The 25,971-nt window shown below is 34.4% G+C and overlaps 1 protein-coding gene across 1 annotated transcript in view; it reads left to right on the top strand.

Annotated features, from left to right (window-relative positions):
• The window catches only part of CUNH15orf41 (chromosome unknown C15orf41 homolog), a 144,806-nt gene that overhangs the window by 24,248 nt on the left and 94,587 nt on the right, over positions 1–25,971 (top strand). Inside the window, exons 2-5 of the mRNA XM_015813575.1 lie at positions 4,130–4,175; positions 5,006–5,070; positions 15,600–15,660; positions 19,120–19,192. Of these exons, the coding sequence (XP_015669061.1) occupies positions 4,130–4,175; positions 5,006–5,070; positions 15,600–15,660; positions 19,120–19,192 (245 nt within the window). The remainder of the gene's footprint in view (positions 1–4,129; positions 4,176–5,005; positions 5,071–15,599; positions 15,661–19,119; positions 19,193–25,971) is intronic.

Here is a 25,971-nt window from a genome sequence, read left to right as displayed (position 1 = left end):
GAGCTAGTTGCCAACCATCTGAAATGCAAACACATGGCCATGACTTTTTTTGAGTCCATCATAACTCTGGCCAGTAAGCAACCAGTCATCTATGGAGATTCTCAGTCATTCAGGTCATGGTTGTCCCAAAGGTGCTATTTTCAAAAGGCAATTGGATTTTGTTTTTCCTTGAAAACTTTTCACTTCTCATCCAAGAAGCTTCTTCAGTTCTTGGACAAGAAACAAAACGTCTTTAAGGAAAAAAGCACCTTTAGGATAAGCAATCAGTCATTGATTGAGGACTAGCTGCATATAACTAACTTGCTTATAGTGTTGAATATCTGTAGCTCGGGTGTTGGTTGAGGGTGAAGGTTCGTTCTCCGAGCTTGTGGGTTGGTTTCTGGGTTGGCTGAAGATGTTACCTACCCTGGAAATGAAACATTCAGAAACAAATCCACAAGCATGGAGAATGAACCTTCACCCCCTTAACTTGGCTAGTTTACTTACATTTTTTAGTCCTCAGGTTGCATTTACTTTTCTTTTTTCTTTTTAGCTTTAATATGTTGAATTATCTTTAAATATATTAAGTTATAAGAAAAGACAGGATAATAATTGCTAGACACTCAGTTTTTCAATATCTTGCTAAATTATTTTAAACTAAAATTGATGTAAATCGTATCTTCTGTTGACATTTTCCTCTTGTCTGTTGCTGGAAAGTAATGCTCAACCAGGTTAGTTATTATTAAAGTTCAGCTATCTCTGTGGGAAAAGTAATAGGCTTGTGTTACTATGAATTTTAAATATTACCATTTCTGTGTATTGCACAATCGTTTAAAATTGTATTGCGGTTGTTAGACCAACTTTGGTGTCAAGGTTGTATGAATGATGATACTTTCCAAGCAATATGTTTCCCCCCCACAGATTTTCCATAAAACTGTTCTTATACTACATAAAGCAAGCATCAGGTTGCTGCTCACATTTTTCTAGTGTTATTAAACATAAAGTAGAAAATAACAAGCTAATTGGTGTTGTTCTCAACGAGTCAATTCATTGACCTTATGTTATTAATCATAATAGAGTTTCATAGCTTAGATTGAAGCCTGTTGGATGCAGCTCTTTAAGTGTGCATACTTAGTTTAGAGACGACAAGGGGGTTAGTTGTTTCCGTTTCTGCTGTTAGAAACAGTTCCATCAGTGGAAACATACTGTTGGAATTGCAAAGGGCAATGGGAGAGGATGTAATGAGATTGCTTTCCTCTTCAATGTTGAAATAATTTCAGTTGCCCTGGGTGCTATTCAGCTTGACTCAGAAATGTAGAGGCTATCTTCCTCAAGCAGAAAAATCTCTCGGTCTATATTGAGAATATTCAGTGTGATTGTCATGACCTATAAATAGGTCTTACTATATCTTGGGGTTGAACTAGTCTATCCAAATGAAACTTACAGGAAGAGCTATAACTCTGAAGTTTTTCCCAAACTTGTCTTTTTTGGACATACTATTTTTTTGCAAGTCAAAATTTCATTTGTGCCTCATTTTGCAGTTAGCAAGGTATGCTTGTGTGTGCATGTGTGTATGTCATGTTTATGTGTGTGTGTGTGTGTGTGTTCATATCTAGTGAGAGAAAGCGCTATGTGCTATGGGAAACATGTTTTTTAAATAAATGTGGAATTCTGTGGTTGACTACCTAGTGTTGTAGTATTTTAATTGATCTAAAACCCATATAATAAAGTGGATTGATCTATGCTATATAATCCAGTCTTATTTTACTGTAAAATATATATAGAACATACAATAAGAAAGCATGCTGCCTGCCAGTCAAATACTGTATATCATCGGATCTTTTGTTATGCCACAATCAGATTTTTTTAATAACATTTTCTTCTTCAGAGGTTAAGTGACTTTTTATTACTTTATTTTTTTCTCCTATTTTTACATCCAAAAAAGCAGCCAAAATCTTTGATAACTTTCAGCTTTCAGCAACTGAACTTGGTGGTTGCAGAATTGCTAATACTACATTGTCTGCATAATATTTCATTGTGCATTTCTTTCATTTTTATAGTATTTTCCTACTGCTGTTCTCTTTTAAAATATTAAAAGAGTTTAAACAATTATATTAAATATAATAACAAGGTTGTGTTCCGAATGTCAAAATAAGCTTCTTCCAGTTTAGGCTTGGCAACAGCCAGTGATGTTTTTGCATAAACATATCTTTCAGGCCAGTATTGAACACAGTAGATCTGGGTTAGAGTCTCACATTTGCAAGGTGAAAAAAGGAATCTTATAACAATAAGGCAATTCTTGATGATTCCTGGCATAGTACCTGACGAGATATCAAGAAATATTCGGGTGTTTTATTTAAAGGCTGGATTAGCATATTTTTAATCTGTAATTTCTATAAGAAGTATAGAGGTGGGAGAGTTGAATTCAGCAATTAACGTACAGTTTTAAGACAACTGAAATATATGTAATCAGCTGAAGGATAATGAATTGAACTTACTTTATAATTAGCACCAAGTGCTTTGCAGATTGTAATTGTTCCCTTGTGATAGCATCAACCATTCATTTCTATGAGTTCTTATTTTTATGTCATTTGCTTAGAATTACAGAGAGATCTAAAAAGGCACTCTTTTGGAATTATTTCACAGATTATGCTGAGCTTCTGAAAGACTCAATCTGCTAGAGCCTCTGGAGAGATCTTTAAATACTGCTTTAATAGAATGATCTGGTCAACAATATAACCAAGCAAGTTTTGCGGGATGCATTTTATACATTTTCCTATCAACTCCTACAATTCTGACAGAAACATTTTTTGAAGAACAGACTAGAGATACAAACTAGTTCATTGCTTTGGAATGTGTACCATCTTCATGACCTTTTCCATCATACCAATACAATCAGTAGTACATATGATGAAATGTTGAGGATTCGGTCATCAGCTACTGATACTACTTTACATATATTTATATACTTTACAATATTTGAAGACCACCCAATCCGCAAAATAGAACAACTGGGCAAAATTGCATTATTAGTTCCTAAAATAATTGGTAAATTTCCAGTTCAAATTTTCTCAAGATTTCAGAATATGTTCTGATTTTGTTACTATGAAAATAAAGATACTAAGAATGTTAGTCAATTGATCAATGTATTTCAGATAATATTTCCTCTGATCGACATTTTTAAACATAAATCTTTGTTAGGTGAGTGGGTGTGTTATGTGTTATGTGTACTCTTTGTGTAGTTTTTGGATATTTGTATTGCTTATTTCATCTTTAATTAAAATAAATATTAATTATACATTGTGCATTCTTTAATGAAAAGTTGTTGCATAGAGATGGTCTTTTGTTTCGGTCGCATCAATTTTTCTTCAAGATGTGATGAGGTAGACTCATCCCTAGAGTACAATTGGAAACAGTATGACCTGTTTTTGAGGGATGGAAAAATCTTGTCCTGTTTCTAAATGTTTCAGAGAGAGAAATGTTCCGTGGTGGTGGTGGTAGTGATGTTATTCCAGTTTACTTTATTGCCAGGTATTTGACACTGAGTTTTAAAAGAATAAAATTTATGGCAGCCTCTGGAAATTACCAACTCCAGGGAATCTCAGTTTCCTGCTGTGAAAGTTTCTATTTTCAAAGCACATCACTTTTAGTAGGAATGTTACCATAGTCCCATATCCTGCTTCTGACAGACAGCAGGGTTTCACCCCTGAATATGAGACAGCTACTGAAGAGGTTTCCTTGCTGCTAACAAAATGAATTTCAATATGTCGCCAGTGAACAATCAGTCTGTTCCCAACAGCTAATGGAATTTAGCTGCATCAGCTATTAATGAAAACGGTCTTGTTTTCTTTTCTAACTTCAGTACATGCTACCAATACCCCAGTTTGTGTGTTATGAAGCTGGAAAGGAATGACCAAAGCAACATGCAACTTTTCTTCCCCTTCCTTACAAACTCTTTTTTCTTACTCTCTCCTTGACCTAGCAGTAGGAAGCCTTTGTCTGAGGTTTTCATCTGGAACAACTTTTCCACACTTGTTTTCGTGTTCTGTTAGATTACAGGGCAGCAGGCCTACCTTTGAAGCTCCTTTCCCTTTTGTTTCTCTGCTGTGCACTCCAGTAATTAACTTTGTCCTTCTTTTATTTGTTCCAGTCAATCGCAGTCCACTCTGCTGAGCATCTTCTCCCAGGAGTACCAGGTTAGAAGTTTTCTCCTTTGTGAGGGTTGACAGGTGCCTAATTGAATGATGAATGTCCCTTTATTTCTTTGTAATTGAACTGCCAGCTTTCTGATTGGTTTGGAGGATGTTCCCCTTTCCCCATCAAGCACCGCCTGAGTCTCGGTGGATGGCTGCCAAGCCTACCCATCCATCTGTCTAATAACATCTAGCCTTTGCTTATTTGGTGGACCTGTAATAAATTATGCTAAACCATTATTATTCTGACAATAATAATTTCCCTGTGTTGCGTGGTTCCATGTGCTAAATGTTTGCTGACTTGCACTGTCAGTGCTGCTTTCCATGGCTGACAGAGATGATGATAAATGACCATTGCCGGAGTGGCAGAAGGCAAGAGAGGCAGAAAATGGAGTCATTTATCATGAGATGACAGGTGTCAGTCAAGTGGCAAGTCTCAATGGAATTACTTTCTGTAGTTTTCAAATAAGTTGTTTTTAAACAATGTTCTTCCTGGTTAAAAATGCCAATTGAATTGTAAACCAGAGTGCATAGGACTTGGATGGAATTGATTTGAAGGGAAATTAATATAAAGGTTGAAAGAGAGAACAAGTTTTTCCTTTGCCCTTTGTAACCCTAAGCAAACTTATTTAGATTCAATTACTGTGACCTTACTGCCTTTTACATATATGCTGTATCGCACTACAGTCAAAAGATGTTTCATTTAATATATAAATAAAAAAATCATTTCTGGAACTACATCTAGGATTTCATGGGGGAGGTGAGGGTGGGGGGAAGTTTCCAGGGATTTGTTACTGGTTTATTACAAAACTGTTTTTTTTTCAATGTTTTAGAAATTAATCAAAAGAACACATTCAAAACATCATACTCCAGAGGCAACTGAAGCTTACTATCAAAGGTATGAACTATTCAGACCATTGAATGGCACATGTTCATATGTGATCCAGATTATGGTGTTCACTTTTAAGGAGATATATGCTAACAATCCTGCTTTCTGATTAGTTAGAGTTGTAATTCCACCCTTGAATTTTCTAAACATAAACGGCAACCATCCCCCGAGAAGGTCTGTCAGGTCACAGTCCAATCACTCTGGGCATTGTACATTTTTCATTTAGGTGACCTCAGTCCCACCTTCTATGTTGAGGATTTTGGTTTTAATTTCTTGCAGACTTTTTTATTTCATATTCTAAGGTGTTTTTGAGAATTCACCTATTAGTTTTAATATGCTAAATGGTACTAGTGGTACTTATATATCAACCATCCTGTGCTTATCAGAAAAAATGTCTAAAATATTAGCCATTTTAAAAAATGGCATAGAAATTAAGAAAATTTTACTACTTGCTTCATAAACAGAGTTATCATAAAGCTTTTTAAAATAGCTGTAAACCTTTACTATATCATTTCATAAAACTGTTCCTGATTATGTGCACCTGCAGTTAATAAAATGTAATTGAAATTAGTTGTAGGTTATTAGTATTTCTATTGACATAGACATCTCCACAACATAATTACATTGTAAGGCTATCTGGATTGGATATTCAATGGAAATGTTACTATTCAGATTGAATAATAATGAATAATGGTTTTGGCATATATGATTGTATCTTGATATCTGAGATGTATGTTTTATTAGTATCCTTATAATTAAAAACCTTTTAAATATATATATATTATATCACATTTTCTCACAAAAGGGTACTATAGTATAAATACACACTGTTTTAGCACATGAACTGTTTTAGCACATGAACTTTAATGTAATCTTCATGCATTTGTTTATTGCTAGACTAAGAGAACTATTGTAAGAGTTGAGTAGCAATTTTCTGTTAGAATTGCATGATAAATGTACTTATGTGCTTGTATACAGAAACAATAAAAAATCATGATGCATTTTCATTATATACTATGTTATATACATTGCTGCTTGTAAGAAATGTTAAAAGTGCTTAATCCATTACTTTGGTTGAAAGAAAAGTAACTAAAAGCAACCAAGTTACTTTAATAATTAAATAAAGCTAAATATATAAATAAAATGCACTTGGCAGGCATAAATTAGAAATTATGTCTGTAGTAAATCAGAAGTATAAAAGCCTAATGAACATTAAGAAACTGTGTAATCAATAGTATTAAATCCATAGATTTTAGTTAGAATTTAATGTTCCTGGTCTTGATATATAGTTTGTAATATTAAACTAGATTTATAGTGTAACGGTATACATGTCTGTTCAGAAATAAATGAATTGAATAGAGTTTATTCGCAGCTAGGCAGGTATGAAATTGCAATCTCCAGAAGACTGTTCCAGTTGTGATATTATTTTAGATTAAGACCTGTTTATTTTGTTACCTAACATATGGACATAGGCATTTGCAGACACTAAAGAGTTCAAAAAGTGTGTCTATTTGTTTCATAGAATCATAGATTCTTGAAAGGCCTTTACCACCTTTCTAATCTAAGCCTCTGACTAGAGTAGGAACCCTCAGACCATCCCAGACAAATGATGGTTTAAACTTTGCTTGAAAACCTCCGGTGATAAAGCATTCATGACTCCGGAAAGCAGGCTATTCTACTAATTAATAGCTCTCAAAATGAGGATTGTCCTCCTTATTTCAGGTGTAGATCTCTCTCTTTAAAGTTTCCTCTCTCAGTTTTTGTGCTGCTCTCAAGGCACCATGGAGATTAAAGCTATACTCTCTTCTCTCTGAAAATTCTTCACATAGTGTTCGAAGTGTGATCTTCCCAGTGCAGCACAGAGTGGAATGATCACTTCCCATGATCTTGCCATTCATATCTCAATTGATGCAGTCCAAGATTGCATTGACTGTTTTGGTAACTGCAGCACACTAGTTTTCATGCTTAATCTATAGTTTGCCAATATATTCAGATTCTTCTCTAAAGTACCATTTCTGAGGCAGGAACCACTTGTTTTGTAACCCATGCATCTGCAACCCATGGTTTTTTCCTACTTAGAGAAGAATATTACTTTGCTCTTCAGTGGACAGTGTTTTGATGAAAAGGGCCAAAAGTTCAAATTTTATTAAGATATTTTAAAATCTTGAACTTTTCTTAAGTGTTAGCAATCCCCCAACTTTGTACCAACCTCAAATTTGATGAGTATCGCTTTTGCTTCTTCATCTACAAGATTTATAAAAATGTTGAAAAGCATTTATAATATTTATAATGTGTCCATTATTCAGTGTCTGCAGTAAACCATAATCCATACAGATCAGACAAAAAACAAACAATTACTTTGTTTATAAAAATAATTAAAACTGTGGTGCTAGAAAGGTATGGTTAGGCTTTAGGTACTGCATTCCAAAAATAAGTTGAAACAGCAAATTTTATAATAGAACAGAGTTGGAAGGGACTTTGGAGGTCTTTTAAACCAACCCTATACCAAGTAGGAAACCCTATACCATTTCAGACAAATGGTTGTCCAATCTCTTTTAAAAACATCTAGTGTTGGAGACCCACAACTTCAGGAGAAAGTCGTTCCACTGATTAATTGTTCTTACTGTTAGGAAATTTCTCCTTAGTTCTAGATTGCTTCTCTCTTTGGTTAGTTTCCATCCATTGCTTCTTGTCTTGCCTTCATGTGCTTTGAATAGTAGGTTGACTCCTTCTTCCTGGTGGCAACCCCTTAAGTATTGGAACACTGTTATCATGTCACCCCTAGTTTTTTCTTTTTATTAAACTAGATATCATCTTTATCTGGCTCCCAAAAACAGGTTTCAGATTGCATTGATAGGTTGCGTTGACATAAGCCTAACCTCCACAGGAAGAACCTTCCAAAGTCAAGAGATCTCAGCAGAGAAGAACCACCTCTTGAATCTCCCATAATGGCTTTCTCAATTAAGAGAAAATGAGAAGGGATCCTGAAGCAGGTGATAGCACTTCAGCTGTGTATATTAGGAGAGCCACTCCCTAATATATATGAAATACTTACATCATTGTCTTTTCTACAGTAAAAAAAATAATATCCTGAGTATTTAAAGGGTTAATGGAGTCCATTTTTAATGTGAGATTTTCAAACTTGCATTTGCTTGCAATTATTGCTTGTTAACTATAGATTATCTTCCTTTTTTCACTGTGGATTGTGAACTCATATTCAGTATTAGCTTCATCTGTTATGCAGATAAATCAAATCCCGCACATTAATTTTAAAGGTATAATTTATGTAAGACTTTTAACTTGAATAAAATCCATAATCCATAATAAAATCCATTGAATTATGGCATAATTTAGGAGATATTGGCAAAGTCTGATTGTCAACTTTCAAACAGAAATCCTAAGAAGAAGGGTATGCTTAATACAGAAATGTATTTAAGATAAAGTGTGGCTACCTAATTATAATTCTTCTCATTAACATTATGAAAAATTAATATTTCTACTGCATCATTGTTCAGTGTCCTGGTACCTATAAATTACCAGTTTGTTATTTCTTGTAGTTTGCATCTCAGGATTATCATGAGTTCTTTAGGCAAGATATTTATGCAATGGTCCTATGCACAATAATAATTGCCAGTTTAATATGAATATCATTATTTTGTAAGTATCTATTAAAGTATATCTATAGTAAGAAATTAAAAATAAACTTTGTGTTGGCTTGAGTTTTAATGACAGCTTGGACACATCATGCAGTTTTCTTGGCAGGATTTCAGATATAGTTTGTCATGCCCTTCTTCCAGATATTTTATCCACTTGCCAATCTAGCCTGCACTCTGAAATCCTCTGGTATCTTCCATCTAAATATTAACCAAGCATGATCCTTTTTGTTCTGCTTTTATTCCAAGTTCAGAGTCAAGGCTAAGGAGTTACTAAAAATTCTAGAGATATTTTCTTCCTTAAAGAAGGAGATTGCAAGATGATATAACAATTATCTAATGTTACTAAAATTAAGAAAAATAAGTCTATAAATAAATGCTATTTATTTATTTATATGCTGTCCTGTCACCAGTAACGCAACTGTAATTATGCTAATACATACTACAAACAAATAAACAATTCCAAATTGTTCTCCAGTATAATAAACTTGAATCCTCTGTCAGTACTGTGTAAAAATAGGTAGCATTCTTTTCCAAATTCTTAATGTGGGGTCATCTTCATTTCTTTATCAGTTATATGTTTTTGTTGTTTCCAAGAGCTAGCATTTTAGGAGAGAAATAATAAAGTGTTCCTCCTTTAATTAATGATGTAAATTCTAAATGCAAGTTCCTTAGTATTTCAAGCCTACACCGTGAGCAATCAGGGTTTGATAAGATTACATGAAGTGAGAATTACAGGTCAGCAAGTTCATAGCCATGGAAATATCTTGGTTCCCTTGTGAATATAATAACGCTATTGTAAACACTGAAATAATTAGCTGATAACCACCCATTTTTCAGTGTTTTTAGCCAAACTCATTTTTAGAGTTGTGCAAAGTGCTTAAAAGAAGAGATCCAGAAATATCTAGCTTCTAAGTCACTATTACCATTAGGGAATAAACACTACATTTAGTTAGTCCTGCTGCATATACATTCTTCTAGTTGTTTGAATTTTGTTTTATTTTCCATTTCCATCCTGTTTTTCACTTGAAAAAGCTTACAGAATGGCTAATAATTGTCTCAGCTTTCTATTATTGTAATACCAATAATTAGAAAGTGCTAAAGAGAGCAAAAACTTTTTTAAAATCTCCTTTCCTTTTTAAAATAAATAACAAGCAGTCTTTCTTGTTTCAGTTGCTATTAGAAAACACTGAGGGATGCATGATTGTCGTATTACAGCTTTCTGATTCTCTGCTAAGCCTACCTCCTCAGTATTTGCTTGCCAGAAAGCAGAGGATAGGAATCACCAGCCTGAGTGTGGGTAGCTCAGTTAACTTTGTCCAATATTTTTGTAGGCTACACTGGAGGTTTGTTTTTCCTTTAATTCCCATGACAATTCTCAGCACATATTGGCAATGATTTTCTTCACTCTATGTACATCTGTGAGCACTGCTTTGTTTTCATATGGCCACCAATTCAACATAATCAATGGCTTTGTAGTTGAACCAGTAATTTACTATTACTGACAAATTAATCAAGTTAGCTAGGCATGGAAATGTTTTTTTTTCCTGTTCAGGATCTCAGTCCCTGGGTATTAATGTATCAGGTGTAGCAAACTATTGGTAGCACTTCCAAAGCCAAAGTAGTGGGTTGCCTCATCTTTCCTGTTTTTCTGTCTCTCTTTCTCACTAATTGGCTGGGGAGCATATACAAGATAGTTTGCAACCACAATTGGGACTGGAAACCTATTTGTTAAGCAAAGCAGTTGCTAGATAAAATTCTGCTTACAATCTTACTCCAGCTTTCTTTTGTTCAACAGGCCTGTGAAGGTCATAAAATTGGGCTTTGGTCACAAAACTGTGAAAGGCATCTTTAGGAGGCAGTTGCTAAACAAGGACTACCTGTATGTAATTCCTTCAGAAGATTTGAATGTTTGATTTTCATCCTACACAGATTTTTGCCAATTTGCCCGTTTCATCTTCCCACTTTTCAATTTCCTATAGACTTTGCCCAACAGCACGAGTAAACTAGACCAGAGGCCCCCAACCTTTTGGGCACCAGGGACCTATTCCATGGAGAAAGGTTTTTCCGCGGACTGGAGGGTGCGTGTTTTGTGTGCTGCCTGCATCCTGTAGATGGGGCTTTGCTTGTTTGTGCAGACCAGTTGCTGGCATGCAGCGGGCCTGGTACTGGTCCATGGACCGGGGGTTGGGGACCCCTGAACTAGACTCATAAAACTAAGCCAATTCCAGTATAGATAGCACAATTTAAACAATAAAGAACATTCCTTCAGAGAAGAAATAGGTACCCTTAAAAAATAAGGGTAGATAACAGATTGCCTTCCAGATGTTCTGGGACATAGCTCCCATTATACGTGACATTTGACCAATTTAGCTAGGGCTGATGGTTATTAAATAAAAATGGCAATGCTTTAAAATGTAGTAAAAATTAATATTCACATATGAGTATTGATAATTCCAGGTTTTATCTGTGATTATCTGAAATGTAAAAACTCAGAAAATATTAAGAATAATTTAACCTGATGGTCAGGATTAATTTATTCACGTGCTAAAATGTGGGAAATAAATATCTATTTCTCACAATTCACAATTCATATCTGTTAATAGCTCATTTGTATTCCATCCTGCACTCCAGAAAAGGAAATAGTTCTTGATATTAAATTAATAAGTAGTAACTTAAACCATAGCCAGATACACTAATGAAAGTGCATGGTTTATGCAGAAGGACATTTGTATGTGTGTAGCAAAATGATTTCAAAAATGCAAGCAAATCTACAAGAGAATGCTCATCCATTCAGAACCTAGCCAGGTCAAAGTCCAGAGCTAAATCCCTTAAAATTTTATGAGATGATCTGACTTTGCAGTTTATGTTAGAAAACCTTCAAATGTTACTGAATTAAAGCAGTTTGCCATGGAAGAATGAACCCAAACTGAGGCAGTATAAAAGACTTATCACTAATTTCACAAATATTTTGTTTCAATTATTACAGCTAACGGTGGTACAGCTAAGTTACTGAATCTAACTAGGCGGATTATTTTTTCACACTGGTTACTTTGTTTTGAAATAAATGCAAGAATTACCAAAACTTCAGGCAGACTTTGTATATTAGTAGAACTCACCTGAACCTCTGATGGCAAAGTGGCAAAGATATGCAAACATTCATAAAATCCAAAGCAGATGAATACATTTTCATAGAACCATATGTTTTATCACTAAGAAATGCTAGCGATAATTTAAAAAATATAAGAAAACGTACTGTACTGACTGTTCTGAATACCACAATAGCTTAGTTTATGGGATTGGATATATTCATGGGATAATGATAATATCAAAACATCTGGATCACTACTTGAACACCATCTGCATTGACAAAATCATCATCAGTCAATTGCAAAAGGCAATTTTACTTGGAACAGCTTACATCCTGCAACATTACCTTTAAGATTCTTAACCAACAACCTCTGCTTATCACAGATCCTTAGGAAGGACTTTATAGGTGGTCAAAAATGCCAAATCCAGTCTAAACATCTGGCTGACTCTGTGACCAGCCATAATAATACTATTATATCAGAGGTTACTAATGGAAATTTCTCAATAAAAAGGCTTCTGGATGTCTAATTTTGTCAAAAGTGAAGGAATAAAAAGACTTTAACTTGTGATGTCATTTAGATATTTCTAGCAGGAATACAGTGGATTGCAGCAATTTTATTTCCAAGTTAATATCTCTTGGCTTCTTGGGATGAAAGGGATGATATGCCAGTCAAAGGTTCTTAACTCATTTATACTAATTGAAAAAAATCTATATTTCTCTGCCCTTGTAAACCTATTTAATAATTTATTTTTTTTAGATTATTCAATCATTCTTTGACCTTATTTAACAGGACTTTTAAAAATTAAGCTTATAGCACTAATTGCCTTAATTATGCTGGGATTCAGCTAGACCTTGAGTTTTCTAGCTCTTGTCAACAGGTATTCAATAAATTTGGAATAACATATTCTAAAATATGTATTAAGGTTAGGTCATGAAAGTTGAAAGAATGTCCATTAAAAGACACCTTTTGAAACACCACTAGACTATAAACAATAATAATAATAATTAATAATAATAATAAAGTTGGAAGGGACCTTGGAGGTCATCTAGTCCAATCCCCTGCTCAGGCAGGAAACCCTACACCATTTCGGACAAATGGCTGTCCAGTATCTTCTTAAAAACTTCCAGTGTTGGAGCATTCACCGCTTCTGGAGGCAGGTTGTTCCACTGGTTAATTGTTCTGTCAGGAAGTTTCTCCTTAGTTCTAGGTTGCTTCTCTCCTTGCTTAGTTTCCACACGTTGCTTCTTGTCCTGCCTTTAGGCGCCTTGGAAAATAGCTTGACTCCCTCTTCTTTGTGGCAGCCCCTGAGATATTGGAACACTGCTATCATGTCCCCCCTCAGAGCTGAACTGCTGAATATAAGCTGCATGTTTTCAAAGAGAACCAGTGGATATAAAAAAAAATCCAGATTGGGTTCCCGCAACACAATAACATAGTGTGATATATAATACCATTTTTTGTTTTTTTTGTTGCGGAACCACAGAGAGATAGGTAGACACATCTTTGGAATCCATTTATGGGCATCAAATATAAAAAAGGACAGTGGCAAATTGGAGTGATTTTAGAGGAGGGTTATCAAGGTAGTGGAGAGGATCTGAAAATCAAGCTCTATGACAGTGATGGTGAACCTTTTAGAGACCGAGTGCCCAAAAACTGGCCCCGCCCCCACTCTACCCCCTGCCCCGCCCCACCCCGCCTGCCCGCAGGGCCACTCACCATCTCCAGGATCCACCGCAGATCGCCCAGCAGTGCCATGGCAGCCATGCCCTCTGCCCACACCCCGCAGCATCAACTGTGCACGATGGGGCATGAGGGCAGAGTCTTGTCTACGTTGCCTGGCTGCCATGTCCTTGACTGCACTGCTCCACATGGGCCACGCTCGGGGGGTGACCCTTCTCCAGGAGGGCTGCTGGTGAGGAGGGTGTCACGGGGGGAGGCAAGGCTGGGGCAATGGCACGTGTGGGTTCTCCACCACTGCTCTATGATGAATGGTTTAATGAGTATGTATAACTAAGGAGAGATATAATGGCAGTTTTCAAACATGATTGTTTATCACATAGCATAGTAGTAGTAGCAGCAACAGTAGTAGCAGCAGCAGTAGTAGTAGCTAGGATGTGGAATGAATTGCAGGACAGTGTTTCTGAGAGTAGAAATTCTTAGCCTGTGGAACAAGCTGCCACATAATGTGGCAAATTTTTCTCCCCTGAAGAAATCATGAAACAGAAGCCAATTAGTCATCTATTAGAGCACCTCTGATAGACCATATATTGAACAAGGAATTGGATTAGATAACCTTAAAAGTCCCTTCCAATTAATAAAGCACTAGAATTTGATTTCATTGAAGGAACACAGATAGGATTCAAATTAATTCTTGAATAGTCTGACTCTTGATTCCAGTGGATAACTGAGCATCAGGTTTATTTTCTACTTGAACTTTGGCTGGCTTTTTATCTACAGAATTCCTGTGACTGGTCTCACCTGATGTCCTTCCAAAGGAATTAAGGATTTATGACATGAAAAGGATGTTGAACAATTAAAGTTTAAGATTTCTAGGATAAAGACATCAGAAGAAACTCCCTACAAAAAGAAAAGCTTAGAGTAGGAGGCATAAAAGTAGAGTGAGACCTATTGTTCTCTCGCTGCGAAAGCATTTATGTTGGAGTCTCCTTCATATAGCGAAGTTTGTAAATATCTCTCCCATTTATATAAAGAATAAAAACTTACAAAATCTAATTCAAAATGTCAGCTTTGGCCTTTGAAAATAATGTATATTTTAGCATTTCCAGATTTGATATGAAGGGGGAATTGGTTGTCAGATGACTTGTTTTTCCTCTTGTTTTGACACAATGTTGATTTTATTCCTCCCAAAATAATGCTAGATGTGATTTCCTCCTATTGATCTTATAAAAAAAAATTCATCCCTCCCAAATGCTGCCAAATCAAAGCTGTTCTTTCTAATTCTACTCCAAAGTATAAATATCTACTACAATTGGATTGTGTATATTTTTTCACAGACATAATCTAAAGTCCATAGATCCACGTAACCTTCTGGATGATCCTGATCATAATTTCTATAGGTCATCATCTGCTCAGTCTCCTATTAAATATATTAGAGTATAATCCATTGCTCTTCTTTTCTCAAACCTCTATCCCTATTTACATCACTCTTTGAGTTCTGCAAATGGAAATATGTAACTTTAGAGAATGAAGCTGCTGCCTTTTTTGTCAAATGTTTTTAATAATAATACAAATATTTTCAGCTATCCATGTCTATGTCACTTTTGTTTCATAATTTGTTTCATAATTCAGGGAAAACTCTTTTTTCATATATAAATATATATAGCAAAGTCAGATTAATATCTGGAGTCAAATTCATGGAATTAGTAGTGCAGATAAGTTGGAATGATCAGTTTGCTGATATGGGAAAGAATTTGTATACTAATTATCACCTTCTCTGTCATTGTCAAATATTGAGTACACCTTCAGAAACCTAAAAACAATATTCTGTGTATTCTCTATATTCTGTGTGTCAGTGTAACATTCCTTTTTCTTTCTTTCAGAATTTTAGTAATAATTGTGCTTTTGATTTGTTTAGAGTTTGAGATTAAGGACAGCCTTCAAAATATTTGTATCTCAAACTGCTTATACATATAATCTGTATTCAATTTATTTCTTATCCTTGTGAAGGTAGGAGAGGCAGAGCAAAGGAAAGAGAGACAGAGAGAGATAGTAAGAGTTCAGTGCTGGCCTTTTCATTGAATCTACAATAGCTTTTTATTTTTGTCTTGTCCAGATACCTGAAAGGTGTGTCTAAAAATGCAGTTTCTCCTGTATTATTGGAACTGGCCAATGAGGTAATAAGTTTAAAAAAAGTATTCTTCTGAAATGTAAGATCTTTATCTGTAGAGATTTTTAAGAAGTATTCTTGAAATATATGTAGTTTTAGGGTACATCATATATTTAAAATGTTAATCTGTTTGTAATAGGAGTGCAAACAAATATATTAATTAATCAATTAAGGTATTCAACATATTATATTTTGAATATATCTGTGTAATTTTCATTTATGTATATAAAGACAAGTGGTTACCTTGCATGTATGGGTCACTTTCAGCAACAGTTATTTGAATCTCTGAGGAACTCGTTTGATTGTTTTGTTTTTATAGAAATATCTATAATATACTGTACAGTATGATTTTACAATAAAATGAATTTCCTTTATTTTCAATGTTTTTCAACCCTTTTTAATATAGGATTTAATGGGGAAATGGGTTTAATATTAATGAAACATTCCTCATGGACATCACAGTTCAAAGAAGTATGGTGTGAGTTTGAAATGTTTATATTGTTGTCATCCACATTTAATAGAAGAAAACTCCTGCATTATTGTGATGAAACATTTGTGTCAAGGCAGTGGTTAGAATGCAGTACTGCAAGCTACTTCTGCTGACTGCTGTATGTCAGCAGTTCAGCAGTTTGAATCTCACCGGCTCAAGGTTGACTCAGTCTTCCATCCTTCCGAGGTTGGTAAAATGAGGACCCAGATTGTTGGGGCAATATGCTGACTCTGTAAACCGCTTAGAGAGAGCGGTAAAGCACTGTGAAGCGGTATATAAGTCTAAGTGCTATTGCTAATTCATTGGAGAAGACTCTTTTCTACTGTAGACAGTTTATAAACTTCCTATATGGCTTCCAAAGAGGAGTCCCATCTTTTAAAACTTGTAACATGTTTATTTAGAGTAAGACTATGATATTATTTCATTTTAACATTGCAATACGAGTGTTATTAGATTATAATAAATGCACCGGATTTATTTCTTCTAAATGCTAAAAACTGTAGCAAACCCAAACCAAATTAAAAAAAAAAAAAGACAAATGGAACTGGACAGCAAACTCTACTCATTACGTTAGGAAGTATGATTTTTCTCTAAGCTTCTGTCTAATTTACACTGCCGTAATCTACAAATGGGTAATTATCTATCAGATACTGGATGGTTTTAACGGTCTTTAAAATGTCTACATGTTGGAGCAATATAGGGCTTCCAAGTGAAATAGGTGTTTTGTACTGGTGCCAAATCGATGGTTCTTGTAGCTTTATACTATTTTCTTTATTTTGAACAAAAGAATATTATTAATCAAATACAATACATAGATATTGTCCTAGATAAGCACCTTCTAGTCACCGAAATAGATCATGTGTACAGTCTTGCTTGCATCAGCCCCCCCCTTCAATCCCCATTTCTAACAGATAATTCTGGTACATAAAGCATGCCCTTATTCAGATACTATGTTTGCACATCTTAGCAATTCATACACTTAGGGCTTCTTAAATTGTAAATTTAGAAATAAATAAAATTATTTAAAATTTAAAATACTGCTGAAATTACTATTTCATGCAGATATATACGAAATGTATGTTTTGTAATCAGCTTTAGCAATTAGGGAAACATGCAATGTCAAACATCTGATGACTATTTCTACACAATCAAGTTGCTATTTTTATATGGTAGTTAATATTTAAATGACAAATTATTCCATATGCTGACCAATGATGTAATGGTAATATTTGAGTCAATTAGTGATTGCTTTAAAAATTGATGAGAAACATATAACAGGCATCATAGTATATAATATGCTAAATCAGAATAGTGCCTTGTATTTTTTATGAGATGCTGAACCTTTTAAAAATATTAAATATGACCACTGTATACTTTAAAATGTTTTTAAAAAAATGAAAACAACTCGTACATGTATTAAAAATAAAACTAGTCATTCTCACCAAATATTTTCTAGTGAGATTTGAAACACTATGAATATTACTTACATGTTACATTCTGACATAAAGCATGATGGCCCTATTTCAGAGAAAGATGGGTTCATGATTAATATGAAAATTAGGAAGATGCAAGTACCTGAACTAATAAGGTAGTCCTTATTCTGGCTGGTCTACCTTCAGTAATTTCACCATTTTTCATGTGTCAGCTCTGATGTGAGCTACCAGAAATAAGCAATTCTTTGTAAAAAGCAGTTCTTTCTATTAGGGGGAATTTCAGTGCATCAAAGTACATTTAGAAAAAAGCATGTAGAAATCAAAATAAGTTTTGTTTCCCCAAATATATGAATATATTTGAAAACATATAAAACAAAAAAATGAAAAAAATGAATATTATCATTTGCAATTATTTTCTTTAAAAGTCTGGCATTTGGTCAAGAGTATATTTCACATTGTTTAATAAATGTAAGCTTTAACAATGAATTAGTAGATGTTTTTAAACAGATGTTCATTTCTGAAGTATATTTGAGAAATCCTTGCTTCTCTATATTCATTTTTTTTCTCATAATCTTCATGTTGTACTATACAAAGTGATTGATCTAGATATAACAGTACCTATATATCTGGATTTTTATCATTACTAATTTACAAAAATAAAATCTTTTAAAGGTTCCCTTAGAAATTTCCAAACAAATAAGCTATAGACATTCTTAATGCATTCAACTTTGCACAAAATTTGTCTGCATAAATCACAATAATTTCATTGTAATACAATGTACAATGTAGTAACCTTTAAATTTATAATAGCTATATTGGAAAAATAAATTAAAATGTCATTATTTGAGACATTATTTTGTTATTGAAGAAGTTTCACTATATTAAAACACATAATGATGTCCATGTAGAGGAGACCAAATTGGAGAAGTAGTATTGTAATAATATTGCAGTAGCAAATTCTGGACCACAACTTATATAAAAGTGATAAGAAATGAAAATACAATTCATCCTCTTCCCCACAATGAGAGAAAGAGAACACCAGCCAAGAAGGAGCACTGAGCAATCTCAGTAACCACAAAGTAATTTAGTTGATCCTGAAAACATGCATGAGCAGAAGGAACAGAGTATGTCAAAGGAGTCAGCTAAGTGTCACTGTGAATTAATGAAGTCATGCCACAATCTTTTGTTTCAGGTCTCACTTCTACTGGGTAAATGTTAAATATGTTATTTAATCTTGTCTATGATCATTTCAAACAATGTAATAAACACAAACCAGTAAAACGAACCATTATGATGATTTTTTAAAAATTGAAAGATAAGGCCATACATGAATACGAATGCATATAACGTTGTTGTAAGATGTGGTCCAAAAGATTTATTTATCAGATTATAGCATAATTTTTACCATGTCAGAGAAATGTACCTTTCTGAAAAGATGACTGAGATAATGGAGGATGCATCCTTGACACTGCTTTATTGATCTAAGTGATAAAATAAAACCAGATTTTAATGAAAGTTGATCACAGTTTATCTTTCTTCTAAGGTGGATTTTGCCCCATCACTTATGGCTCGAATTGTGTTAGAAAGATTTCTACAAGAACAAGATGGATCAATACGTAAGTAATTTTAAAAATATTTATGGTTATTGATATACAACTAAAAATGTAAAGTGAATAAAGGCAGCTTTTTAAATCTCATAAAATTTCCAGTTGTTGTAGGGAAAAATTTATTAAGGTTATGTTGCATATTCCACATTGAACTCTTGGAGGAAAGGCAAGATAGAAATAAAATTAATTAATTAAATAATTAATTAATAATAACACACGTTGTTTTCATCCTCAGAGTTTTTTGCACTGAATATATACGTCCCTCATTATAGAATTTATATTAGTTACTGTCTTAAAAATTATTTTTCTACGGAAAAAATACTTCTTAATATTACACGTGGAATTGATTATTTTAAGGTCTTAACAGAGTTATGGTACAGATTATATACTACATATAATTGTTTGCGTCCCTTTAAAAATAGCATTCTAATACCCTGCTATCATATTTTAAGGCAAAATACTACAGATAGAATTCTTCTGTTGTGGGGCAATCCTTTCATCGAGAATTCAAGAAATAAGCATGTTCTTGAAGTTCATTAGAAATTAGTAAGAATTCAAAGTTCTGAAACTGTAATTGGTTCATGGCATAAATAATTTTGCCAAATAATTCTTGAAAAGAAACTTATTCTACTTTAAAATTCTGAAATCTGAGAACTTTAAGGTGAATTTAACTGAGCTCAGTATTAGACAGAAAAAAAATGAAAAGAATATAGCTTCAGGAGGAGGTTCAAGGCTAAATTAATTTGCCACTGAAAAAATACATTTTGTTATTTTCTCTGTGTCAACTGCATGATTAAAACCGGCTGTTAAGTGAGCTCTGGGGATGTGCTCGTAAAAGATTTATGAGTAATATTCAATGTGATATTCAAAGTGAGTCATGAATATCAGGGTAATTGCTCTCAGTGTTGGCTCCTTTACTAGGCAGGAGTTTGTCAACTGCCCCATAAATATTTGCCTAGTCTCATGTAAGAAAGACAATTTCATCTTTTGCATTTTTATTATCTATTGTAATGTTTACCTTTGGAATTTGACTATGGGAATGGTAAAAGATTTAGAGCATCCTTGACACATGTACATGTATTTTTATTCTTTGAAGGTAAAAAAATAAGCAGTCTGGAAAAAAGAACTATCATCCAATAGATTAGAGATGGGATTTTTATTACTAGTATTTATTCCTTTCCTCTTTTATTTTTTTTAAAGCTATGGTTTTTCTATAGACCTTTTTTATTATTATTTATTTTTATTGGAAGCTTTGCAGTTGGTGACTAGTAGGGTTACTTCATGACGGTTTCATTTGAATGAATTAAAGTACTTCCTCTAAAAATTCAATATCATTTCAATAGATGTAGCCTTTAAAGTAACCTGCAGTGATGCTTCATGAGCAAATCACATGATGTCAGAATGGTATGGTTTCGATTTAATCAAGAAAGAGATTAAAGTGGATGTGTGTTATTTTCAACTTCGCTGCAGCACCTCCATTTGTCAAAGTCAACCTTCTGATTGCTTTGGACCTACTGCTATCCAGATCTTGTCAAAATAGTAGTCTGCACAATCTGAGGCAGGTAGACTACTCTCTGCAGCACAGTATCAGACTCTATAAAGTGAAATGTGTTGGCTTATGAATTATAAAGCTAATAGATTGATCATAAATTCTGCAGCTGTTTAATTTATTTTTATAATGCTGGCACAGCTTCCGCTCATTGTATTTAATTTCCATCATTCTGTAATATTATATGGTCAAACAACTGAATAGAAGTTTTTAAATGAATTGTGGCTGAGAATCTTAAGCTCCAGCATTAGCAGTGTAAGCCTTCAGTTTGTGTGCTAACCATATTTAGAATATAGCCGTATTTAGGGGAAAAATGTATTTTAAGCACCTATTTTCTAGAGAGAGAAAGAACAATGGTTTCAACTGTGTATATTCAAATATATTATTACCTTCAAATATTCTTATATTGCACTAGTTCAATATTCCTATATTGAAGTGTTGTTATTTCCTTCTGGATTTTTAATAACAAATCGATGCTATGCATTAGCTTATACAATTCCCAAGCTCAGAGAGTGTGTGACCGCAGTTTAAACTAACATTAATTGCCAGTAGTCTGAATGTGAGCATAAAAATTTTAACTATGGTCAAAGCAACTGTAATATAGTAATGTTTTTCAAGAAAATGCTTCTTTTGAAGGTGGGAGGAAGCCTTTATTCGTGCCAGATCAGGGGGCTCCATGGTGTTGGCACAAAGTGATCTTAGAAAAGAGCTGAAAGGTAGGGTAGCTTTTATTCTGACATTCTCTTCCCCTTTCACAGCAATGACCCGGCTGGCCTTTGGCAATGAAATTCAATGCACATGGCTCCGCAGTCAAATCATCAAATTTCCCTGTGTGTATATTAGAGTTTTGTAATGTGTTTCCATTATGAAGCAATGCAGGGATAATTGTCTTTGGTAGCAATTAGCTAACAGGTTTGTTCAGTACTATTGGCAAAGGCATCCATCATCCCCTCCCTGACCACACTTTTTGTCTAGCTCGGACTATGGAGATCAATAGAATTCTATATAGGGGAAAGTACCCCAGCTTTAATGAGCTGCTAGTCTCAGTCAGTCTTAGTTTGTATTTCTGATTTTTACCTTTAAAAGTAGATGAGGGGGAATCTTCCCATAGGGGGAGGTGTGTATTGTATAAGTACTATTGCTTTCAGTAGATCAATGTATAGTTTTAAATTGTTCTGTACTGAAAGGTATAGGAATTCACACTGAGAGACTTGACAGAAACAGTTTATTGCTCTGGTAATACAGTTTAACAATATGCAGTTTTGAAAATGATTATTGGACTTAGATTTCACTTTTAAGCTGAATGATTTATACATATCAAGGATAGCAGACTGCATTTATCCAAAGTCATATCCCCTTGAATTACACAGCTGGAAGGAGAGAAAAAGAACCAGGTTTTATTTGAATCTTTTGTGATTCATTACTGTTGCAATCCTGTCCATACTCATCTAAGAAAAATCTTTGGACATTATGATATGTGCTTCAGCATAATTCAAATCAAATGTATTATTATTTATTGTTATCATAGATCACCATATCAATAAAATAAAATAAAATAAAAACAGAAAAAAAATTAATCGAGTAAAATTAAGGGTACTAATTGACAAATTTGTCACATTTCTACTAGTTATTGCAACTTTTGCACCCAGCCACATAAAATGTAGCATGGTAGGAATCTAAAAGAAGCACATGAGTGGAATATGTCTCTGTCCTTGGGAGATGTTGCAGCAAGGGAGTATATAATCTTGTACAGTTCCCAGTAAAAATAAACAGTATATGTTGAACAATTTCTATTTCTGCAGAGACACATGGATAGTTACATTCTATTAGTGAATTTGGGTGAATGTGCCTGCTATAAAAGGGTGCTGATTTCACTTTAGTATTCATTATCACTCAATCTTTGAAGAATTCTTTTTTTTTTTTTGCTGGTGGTCCTGCCATTTTGTGGAGTAGCAAAGAGAGATGTTTCACAACTGAACAACAACAAATAAATCTAGATAATCAAAGGAAATCCATGGCAAGCTCAGAATACCTTAGTCTCTCATTCAGTGCTAATATCTATGGTGAGGAATGTCCATTCTTCAAAATTACTGAAAGAATGTTATCTTTAACCAATATGTTATGATTCACCACTATGCTTTTTCTTCTCCTTGGGACATTCTATCTTGGACCTAGGTATTATGCTTTTGATACACCATAGAGTTGACAATATGGATCTTAGCAAATTTGTTTGTATGCACTTGAGAGAATATATCTTCATATAAATTCCTATCTACATTACAGGAATTGGTTATGTCTAGTCTAGTGAAAAGAAGGACTAGGAGTGACAGGATAGCGGTGTTCCAATATTTGAAGGGATGCCACAAAGGCTGGACAAAGCAGGACAAGAAGGAATGGATGGAAACTAATCAAGGAGAGAACCAATATAGAACTAAGGAGAAATTACTTGACAGTGAGAACAATTAATTAGTGGGACGACTTGCCTCCAGAAGTTGTGAATGCTCCAACTCTGGAGATTTTCAGGAAGAGATTGGACAGCCATTTGTTCAGAATGGTATGGGGTCTCCTGCTTGTACAGGGGGTTGGACTAGAAGACCTCCAAGGTCCCTTCCAACTCTGTTATTCTGTTATGTTCCATAGAAAACTTGAGCAAGAGTTTTTGCCTTGAACTGTTTTAGGGCTGCTGGTATTAATTTCCTCCCTTTGGTATAAACTTTGTCATATGATTGTATTACAACTGAAATATTTACATTTTAAAAATGTATTATGGCAGGAAAATACAGGCACTAACTTCCTAAGATCAAGAGCTCAAAATCTGGTATATGTTGTTGTTTAAATACTATAGGAAATTGTCTAGGCATCCAAAAGTATAAGTTCAACATAAAAAGTTATGCTAAGTGTATTTTGTTAATGAATGAAATGATTGCTTTCTAACAATGATTCAAAATAACTTCTAACTTTATTACAATATAAATATACATCCCAAGATTTATTGGGCTAAGAACCAAAATATGTAAATTCATAATAACAATAATCATCAAAAGTTGAAAATCAAGAAACTTTGTAAAAATGAAAATAACAGATTCCCTTGATGGAGAAATGTTTACTACTAATAGATTTGTAATATAATAGTTCAGCATAAATTACAGAAGTGGAATTGAAAGCCTCAAATCAGACCTTACTTTGGGATTGTTTTAATGATAAACAGATATGATAGAAATGATATAAAGGAATAAAGCACAAAATGATAAAAACAAGACAAAACACAGAAGAAAATAGCAACATAAGATGTTAATTAAAAGCATAGCTCACTGAAATTGTTGAGAGCATAGTTGAATAAATATATTGTCAAACTCTTCCTGAAGACTAGAAAAGGGAAGATCATGCATACTTCCCAGGAGAGTAATGATATTTTTAATGCTTATTTTATTTTATGAATATTTCATCACTATATAAAAGCTTCCATTCTAAAAAAAATACATAGCAAAAATAACAACACCAGAAGAGCAGAATAAAAAGAGCTGCATAAAATATCAAGTTAAAATGCCAAGAAACATAAAAAGGTATTTGCCTAACACCTACAATGCATTCCTGTATTATTAGGATGTCTTCCTGACAAGTTAATATGATTAGTAGGCTGAGCTTTTCCCCTAAATAATACTATCTTCATAGATAAATGGATCTTAACCAGGATCTCCAAAGATGATCTAGTGTGGTCAGCCTTCACAGGTAGACCAGACAGGAAATAGACCAGATGGACTAATTCTACTTTATTAATAGAATCTTGCAAATCTGAAAGTACAAATCAAATCTTACAGTCTCTTTTTACTGCCTGATACGTTAGTGAGGATCCTTCTGAGTTTCTTTGTCTGTTATGCAGCTGTGGGCTCCTCTCCCTCTTATCTTATCTCTTCTCTGGGAAGCATCTGTCTTCCCCACTTCATTTCCCAAGGACATTCCCACATACCATTACAAGTGTGTATCATAGAATGAAATGGGACTAATTGCTAAACAAAAGTATATAACTCTCTTAGAATTAAATAAACATCTGAGAGTTATTTAAGTAGCAATAGAATCAATTATATGATATAGGGTTTTTTTTCCTTTTTATGATAAAGTTGGAAGGGACCTTGGAGGTCATCTAGTCCAACCCCCTGCTCAGGCAGGAAACCCTATACCATTTCGGACAAATGGCTGTCCAGTTTCTTCTTAAAAACTTCCAGTATTGGAGCATTCACTGCTTCTGGAGGCAGGTTGTTCCACTGGTTAATTGTTCCAACTGTCAGGAAGTTTCTCCTTAGATCTAGGTTGCTTCTCTCTTTGGTTAGTTTCCACCTGTTGCTTCTTGTCTTGTTCAGGCGCCTTGGAAAATAGCTTGACTCCCTCTTCTTTGTGGCAGCCCCTGAAATATTGGATCACTGCTATCATGTCCCCCCTCGTCCTTCTCTTCGTTAAACTAGACATACCCAATTCCAGCAACCGTTTCTTATATGTTTTAGCCTCCAGTCCCCTAATCATCTTTGTTGCTCTTCTCTGTACTCTTTCTAGAGTCTCAACATCTTTTTTACATCGTGGTGACCAAAACTGGATGCAGTAGTCCAAGTGTAGTCCAACTGTGGCCTTACCAAGGCATTGTAAAGTGGTATTAATACTTCACGTGATCTTGATTCTATCCCTCTGTTAATGCAGCCTAGCACTGTGTTGGCTTTTTTGGCAGCTGCAGCACACTGCTGGCTCATATTCAAATGATTGTCCACTAGGACTCCGAGATTCCTCTCACAGTTACTACTATTGAGCAAGGTACCCCCTATACTATACCTGTACATTTGGTTTTTCTTGCCTAAATGTAGAACCTTGCTTTTTTCACCATTGAATTTCATTTTGTTAGATAGCGCCCAGTGTTCAAATCTGTCCAGATCCTCCTGTATCCTAAGCCTGTCTTCTGGAGTGTTGGCTATTCCTGCCAGCTTGGTGTCGTCTGCAAATTTGATGAGTTCCCCAATTATCCCCTCATCCAGATCGTTGATGAAGATGTTGAAAAGCACTGGGCCCAGAACAGAGCCCTGGGGCACCCCACTACACACTTCCCTCCATGTAGATGCGGTTCCATTGAGGACCACACGCTGAGTACGGCCGGTCAGCCAGCTACGGATCCATCTGGTGGTGATGCTGTCTAACCCGCATTTTTCTATCTTATCAAGTAGTAGGTTGTGATCTACTTTGTCAAATGCCTTACTGA

The sequence above is a fragment of the Protobothrops mucrosquamatus genome, unplaced genomic scaffold (assembly GCF_001527695.2).
Source record: "Protobothrops mucrosquamatus isolate PMUCROS unplaced genomic scaffold, P.Mucros_1.0 scaffold170, whole genome shotgun sequence".
Lineage (NCBI taxonomy): Eukaryota > Metazoa > Chordata > Lepidosauria > Squamata > Viperidae > Protobothrops > Protobothrops mucrosquamatus.
This window is presented reverse-complemented; position numbering and strand designations above follow the sequence as displayed.